The sequence below is a fragment of the Montipora foliosa genome, chromosome 2, assembly GCF_036669935.1.
Source record: "Montipora foliosa isolate CH-2021 chromosome 2, ASM3666993v2, whole genome shotgun sequence".
Classification (NCBI taxonomy): domain Eukaryota; kingdom Metazoa; phylum Cnidaria; class Anthozoa; order Scleractinia; family Acroporidae; genus Montipora; species Montipora foliosa.
Genome location: NC_090870.1, coordinates 51,332,022 through 51,339,485, shown reverse-complemented (window position 1 = coordinate 51,339,485; position 7,464 = coordinate 51,332,022). Strand labels below are relative to the sequence as shown.

The following is a 7,464-nucleotide window of genomic DNA, read 5'->3' as shown; positions in this document are numbered from 1 at the left end:
CCAGACACAAATAACAATGGCGAAATGTTCGATGCTGGATGACAAACTGAATGAAATCTAACGAGAGGCCAATTCTTTGTCCAATATGGCGGCGTTGACGTAACGTGCAAACCATTTTTTGCTTCGTTATTTTGCACGGGACAGCAGAGAAATGTGTCGCATGCAGAGCGTGCAAAGTTCATTTAATTTGTTGTAGCGTTTTCGGTTGCCTTGCCTTTGTTTTAGATCCCTTGTTAACGAATGGATCGCACAAAGGATAACAATAAAATTTTTTTGCTTTTCTTATACTTGCATGATAAAATGTTGATAAATGAACAGTGGATTATACAACATTTCTTAACTAGTTTATTTATTTGTTTTCTTACTAATATTGTTTTTCATAAGTGCTCCTTCACTAGCTCAGGTGAATTAAGGCCTGGACCCAGATCTGTTTTATGAATATAACTGAGAGGTTGATCTAACTATTGATCCATTTTATATAACAGGAAATAACTTTAGGAAGTCGTTAGCAGCAATAAGATGTGAAACCTTAATTGTTATATAGGATGATATATTATCAAGTGACATGTCAAAGTTATTTTTAGCACAGAAATCTTCGCAGCTAAACGGCAACACTTTTTATCATTTTCTGGTGGCTGGATTTACTTTTATGATGTTAACACCGCTGGGTACGTCGTTTCTGTGCTTGGATATTTTAAATAAATGTCCGAAAAAAGAAATTATTTTCCACTTGTACAAAATGCCGTATATTTCCAAAACTAAAGACGTTTAACAAAGGCAAGGCACAGTTCGTTTTCTTTTACAATTTTGACTAATCTAATAGTAGCGAAGTGAATCAATTATTTTGAGTTTTGTGGCCGTAACAAGTTAAGTGATCTCATTTGCATACGTCATCCACATTAATATAAAGACTTTTGTGAAGTTATTAGTCTGCGAAAGTCTTAGGTTGTTATTACTAAACCGTCAGAGGTTAGGCCACCCCCTTACTTTTTTGTGCTATAATTTGGGGCTGGGTTGGGGCCCATGCCTTAATTTACTTGAGCGCCGCACCATATCCGGCATTTGGAAATGCCCACATGCGTATTCTCGCTTTATAAGTCAGTCTAATTTGATTTCCCTCAAATCTTTGTTATGTCATTACAACAATGAAAAGCGTTCCTAATGCAATAGACAAGCAGTGAGATTGGTTGCAAAGTAATGAAATGAATCGAGGAGTTTTGTTGAGCCGGTTTTTATTATTCAGTCATCTCTGGGATCTCCTGATCAAGGGAAAGATAATCTTCATATTTTTCCACCTCTCCATGCTTCCTCTTTCTCGGCCAACAGTTCTTCTTGAAGAGTTGGCCTGGGGTCTAAACAAGAAATGAATCATAGGTAAAACATTAGACCTATCCTGGTTGCCTCTGATCACTTCACCACGTGGTTTTTCTTATGCTGCAGGAAGGGAAGACAAGTTTATTTCACCAACTCTACTGTCCCCGCTAACCCAATGTTTTACGCAGAGATAATGACGTTGGTTACGTGGATTGCTTGATAATCATCTTCCTCAAACTGTAATGAGCCCTTGAGACAAACTACTGAAAAACCAAATTTCCTAAACTAACAGTACAATCCCAGACAAATTAATTGGAACAAAGCGATTTACATTCTTGGCTTAGTTGGCTTGGCTTAGTTGGTATCAACATTGATTGGAGGGGGAGGGGAGAGGAAAAGGGTACCAGGCTCTAGTTATTCAAAGGCCGGAAATTTTTATCCGGTTCTATAAGGGGACTGGCACTGAAATACAGAAAGACAGTCGTTGCTAACTAAAGGAAGCTTTCCAATCAAGAGCCCTACAAAAAGGTTCCATGGAGTTATTGGATGGCTCTTTGAAGTAACTTTTTCAATGGAAATCTGATATCGCTTCAATTAGAAGGCGCATGCGCAACTAATCTCAGTCCTTTGTCCTTTACTGAAAAACGTGTAAAACGGAAACGAAAGGAAGAGGCGGTGTAGCGTGGAATTTCTATTTGGACAAAAAATGGAAATGACATTTTGAAACTGTGTATTAAAGGAGGACCTTATGAGGTCACAATCTTTTTTGAAAAATAGCTTTTCTTAAAATCCATGCTACAGATTTTGTGTTAGACTGTTCTCATAATGTTGCCTTAAAATTTTGTGAAAAATATAGTTAAATCGCTGTGGTTTTAGGCATTTTCTGTTTTGGTCACGTGATCTACCAAATATGGTTTTGAGTCGAACCAGACAAAGAAATGTTAAAGAGAACACACTTGGCAAAAAATGGTAACTGTAGAGTTAAAGAGACTCGAGAAATGATTATTCGAAGGGGTCCATAGCAACAGTTTGGTAGTCAAGAGCGCCCTCTCCCCCCCCCCCCCCCCAAGTCAATATTCAACAGTTTTTGTCTGTGCATATATTTAAGTATTTGCTTGCGTAACTGTGATTATGTATTCTAAGCACGTCTAAGTAAACGTACGTTTGAAAACCTTTTTCAATGTTCAGCGCGAAGTGTATTTTACACTCTGGAACGTGAATTATCCCGGATAAATTATCCAGTAACACTAGATAAAGTTAACCAGCCTTTTATTAAACAACTGAGGTCAAATATCCACGAAGGAGAGCTAGGTACAAGAATTTAATTTGTCTGGGATCATGTGGCGAATGTGTATTCCTCAATTGCTCTAGCGATTAGCGAAGAGAGAAAATAACTAAAAGAATCCCAGGCAGGGAGTAAAGCTATGACCTCTGAAACACCAATCAGGTGTTCTAACCATTGGGCTAAAAAAATCCTGTTGTGTTGCTATGTTCTTATACAAAGTGCGCCACCATTCAGCGGGCTCGAGGTGACCGTCATGTTGCTCAAGGTGGTCGATTCCCACCTGTCACTATGACTTCTTCTATTTTTGTTCCTTCAACCGTTGCCTAGCAATAAGAATATTAACAGAACACCTCTTTGTTACATGGAAAAGAAAAGACGGCATTGTAACGTTCTTATAAGTGAGGAAGATTGCTTATCTGCAAGGCGGTCAGTTATTACTCACAAATTTTACCTCAATGAACGAAATGATACATGAAATAAATCATATACTGAACTAGGGATATGAAATGAAGTAAAGATATGATCCTCGCAGTTGGGTTATTCCTGCAGTTTCCTTCTTCATTGCTCTGGACAGCTGATCAGACACATCTGCATCTATTAATCAAATTATTTGACTTATCTCAAAACTGATTAATTAAAGTTGAGTTTACTGCTGGTTTGCGTTCTTAACTGTGAGAATCATAGCTTTTCTTGATTTCATATTTCATTTCGTTCATTTATTCATTCCTCACGGGATAATTAGAACTCACAAATGACCAGCTCCCAACGGCAGTGGCTTCATAGCTCAGTTGGTTAGAGCGTCGTATCGGTATCGCGAGGTCATTGGTTCAAACCCCGTAATGTGAAGTCCTGAATTGCTCAGGCTTCTCTACGAAATTGATAAAATTGCGTCCATGACTGCGAGGGTCAAAGCTTTACTTGACTTTAAATTTTACCTGTATTCACAAAATGCTTCATGCATGCACCTTTAAATCAGAATTTTTACCTTGATTTGCTATTAAAAATCTTTGGGTTATTCCTGCATTTTCCTTCTTCATTGCTCTGGACAGTTGATCAGACACATCTGCATCTATTAATCATATTGTTTGACTTCTTTTAAAACTGATTAATCAAAGTTGAGTTTGCTGCTGACTTGGTGCTGAGTAAAATAATCTCACCCTCTCCCGCATTTAAACTTTAAGAAGTAATAAATTTTATCTCACTCTACTTTACTTACCCAACGTGATTAACATAAATCGTTAAGCTAATTTAATTTTATTTATGCTTATGCTGCCATTACTTATTTACTTAGCTGTGGCTTTGCCCAGCTAGAAAGCACTGATCCTGTCTATATTATGACCAAATTTTTAGTATTATTTATAATATGAATTGTGTGTAAAGGTTTTGGAAAGTGTGAATAAAGAATTGAATTGAATTGAATTGAATTAAACACTTATCTCAAGAAATGGACACAATGTCGAAAACAACAATTAGACAGATTCGCCTAACTTTAGGTCAATGGCAAAAATGGCAACACTTCACCAAATTCGTGTAATTTAGGCCAATGATGAAAATGGTGGAAATGGTGACAATTCGCCAAATTCCCCCAAGTTTCCACAAATAGCAAATCTGGAAAGAATCGCCAAGGTTTGGCAAATGCTTGTCCCTATGAGGTGACTAAGCCCGGTTTACACTACAGAAATTTTTTGGCACGGCTCGGGTGAATTCATATAGGCTAGCGGTTTTTTTGCGTATATTTCAAGATGGCTGCTCATTCTCCACACCAAAATCACGCGGACGTTCTTGATTATAATTGAGGTGCGCATGTCTACAAGAGAACTTAACCGGGCCCAAAAATTTTGGCACGGTATTTTTGATACGGTAAAAATGGTGTAGTGTAAACAAAGTTTGCCGATCTCTTTTTAGGCACCCTTACCAATTTCACACGAGCAGTGCCGAAAATTTTCTGTAGTGTAAACCGGGCTTAAAGGGGCCCCTTTCGGAGTGGCAATTTTGGCGATTTTGGCAAATTTGGCGAAAATGGTGAATATGGCGTAGAATCGCCAAAGTTTGGCAAATGTTCCTTTGAGGTGACTAAGGTGCCCCTTTCAGAGTGGCGATTTTGGAAAAAATTGGGCGAACATGGCGCAGTGAGCGGAATTGGCGACGATGGCGAAGGAAATACGTTTCAACGCATGCATTTCTAGAGATATCTCAATTTAAACCTAAACATAAACCTATACTCAAAATATACATTCTTAGAGAGAATATCTTTTAACATTTCATCACTGTACACGTGTTTCTTTTCTCTATAAGATTCATTTCCGAGTTGCTGCACGCCTCAGTTTCAAAGCGAGTCCTGGTGCAACGACCATTCAAATGGAAATGGTTGCTTTTTCTTATGCAAATCAAACTCATTTCCCTTTTAATAGTTGAGCACCAAGACTCACTTCGAAACCGAGACAAACAGCAACTCGGAAATGGCCTAATGCTGTGTTTGTAAACGTGCATCACTCTCACCAAATGTTTTGTCATCCACTCCTTCTCCAATGTCCTGGTATTTGTATTCGTATAAACCTAAAAACTCAGACAAGAAATGAAAATGTGAAAACAAATTTCATAGCAATTTGGGAAAAGCACGCAAGAGTGAGCTTAGTTGAGATTCATTGACGTTGAAAACACAAGCAAGGTGGTCGGCAGGTTTTAAATCTTCCTTTGGAAAACGCAAGGTGTTCTATGAACTGAAATTGGTCGGCCGTTTTAAATATTTGCTGCTCCAAATCTTGCCCTATTTCAGACAACATGTAACCACACCCACCATTATCGTTGAAGCGGTTTGGTGTCGTAAGATCCGTCGTCATTCGCGAGGTTTCAGGAAGAGAAGGCTGCACACTTCCAAGAGAGGTTGTTCCCACTTAAAGGAGAAAATGTAATAATAATAATAATAATAATAATAATAATAATAATAATAATAATAATAATAATAATAACTTTATTAACGTGTCTTTCGCTCTAGTTTACAAGAAACTTATTGCAGACACCTATCTAAGATAAATTAAATACGAGCTAATAAAAATTTAAAATCCCTTCCAGTTTAAGCCCAAATATCTATGAGATCTAATTAAAATTAAATAATTAAGATTAAATCTAATTAAATAAATAAGAACTGGAATTACAAAGAACAAGTTGTAGTGGCCATGATAACTAACTATTACGCAAATAACAATTTTTGCAATGATTGGATATTATATTTGTCAAGTCAAGCTTCCTTATTTGTCTTTTAAAAGCGCTCACTGATTCAACCAATTTGATGGACTTGTGCAGCTTAGACCAAAGAAAAGGTCGTGTATACCTTAAAACTATGTTTGCCATACTTCATAGTGTTAAATCTTGGTAAGGAAAAATCAGCTGCGTTTTGACGATTATACTTACTCGATATATATATGATGGAACTAAGTTATTCTTGACCTTGTACATTGGTATAGCAAAATGTATGCTACGTGTCAGGTTAATGGAATAAAATTCAAAACGGTTCTCAGAAGTATGCTAAAACGCACTCGACAATACTGATTCCGAAATAACATCGTAACTATTGTAGGTAAGCAACCGAAAAAAGCAACCCTGAAAATGTACAGGCTGAACGTGATTCGAACCCATGACCGTGCGGTTGCACTGCGCATGTTTGACTGACCGAGCTGTCAAGCCAGCTCAGTGGAAAATGGGCCATGGCGGGTTCAAGTTATATCTCGTGACAGGTGAATGAAATGACTTTAAAATATATGACATTTCGTTATATTCTATGATATTTTCGTTCCCTGCTATTTTAGAATAAAGTTGAACGTATGTTGGGAATATGGTTCAAATTCGCCAACGATGGAGGCTGAACACTTTGATTGCGACGGACAAAGAACAAAAAACAGACTCTCTCGTCAATATTTACGCCTCATTGGCGCTTGAGCGTGCTTGATAATTGATAAACGGACTGCGAAAACGGCTTCAACACCATTGAACACTCCAGTGCAAAGGAAATTGTTTAATGAAAGTTTAAGCCAGACTGAGTTTAAATTTGATTCAACACGGTTGCAACAAGCTTTCAACATTCTTAAACACTTTCAATAATATGGAATGACCAGTTAAACGATCCCGACGTTTGGTTTAACAAGGTGCCGTTGAATGCATGTTGAAGTAGTATATCAAACACAAGAAGGAGTGTTGCATCGGATATCCAAACACCGAGAAGCGAGTCGTAAAACGAGGCTAAAGGCCGAGTGTTTTAACCGAATTCGCGGTGGTTGGATATCTGATGAAACACTCTTTTGAGTGTTTGATATTGCTTCTCATAGGAATCAGTATTTTAAGAGATAATTGGGATCAAAGTTGGCGAAATTTAATGCTAATTAAGACCACATATCCAAACTTTCTTCACGGTAGTGATTTCTTTTCTTTGTGGCTTATGAGTTGTTAATGAGTTTGAGAAGTACACGTTGAAACCGTGTAATGGACCCTAAACACATACCATCGTCCGTGATTTGTTTGGGGATTATTCCAACAGTCGGCATCCTCGAAGAAGGATCGGACATAGGCTGTTCACTTCCCAAAGATGTAGCACCCTCTTTAAAGAAAAATAATTCTTACTTTTTGTGTAAATTATGAGCATACGAGGCTAAGACAATGAAAAAATCAAAGACAAAATTGAATCATTGTGTCACTTATATACAAGGAAGGGTTACTTTTTTACAAACGTTGGCCGTGTAGCACTTATGTCTCAACTGATTAGGGTGTAATGTGAAGTGCTAGCTTTGTACCCCATATGAACCATGTGAGCGTTATCCCTACTAATGGCAGGACAGAGAAAACTCTGACCAGGGTGGGAATTGAACCCACGA

At 37.8% G+C, this 7,464-nt stretch overlaps 1 protein-coding gene across 6 annotated transcripts in view; it reads right to left on the bottom strand.

Moving 5' to 3' along the window:
- Positions 1-365: 365 nt before the first annotated feature.
- LOC137993489 (uncharacterized) overlaps positions 366-7,464 on the bottom strand; it is a 47,681-nt gene continuing 40,582 nt past the window's right edge. For all 6 annotated transcript variants that reach the window (XM_068839385.1, XM_068839386.1, XM_068839387.1 and 3 more), the window contains 5 exons: positions 7,095-7,190; positions 5,397-5,492; positions 5,099-5,155; positions 3,585-3,668; positions 366-1,352 (listed from right to left, as the gene is read on the bottom strand). In XM_068839385.1, coding sequence (XP_068695486.1) covers positions 1,282-1,352; positions 3,585-3,668; positions 5,099-5,155; positions 5,397-5,492; positions 7,095-7,190 — 404 coding nt within the window. In that variant the 3' untranslated portion in view covers positions 366-1,281. The remainder of the gene's footprint in view (positions 1,353-3,584; positions 3,669-5,098; positions 5,156-5,396; positions 5,493-7,094; positions 7,191-7,464) is intronic.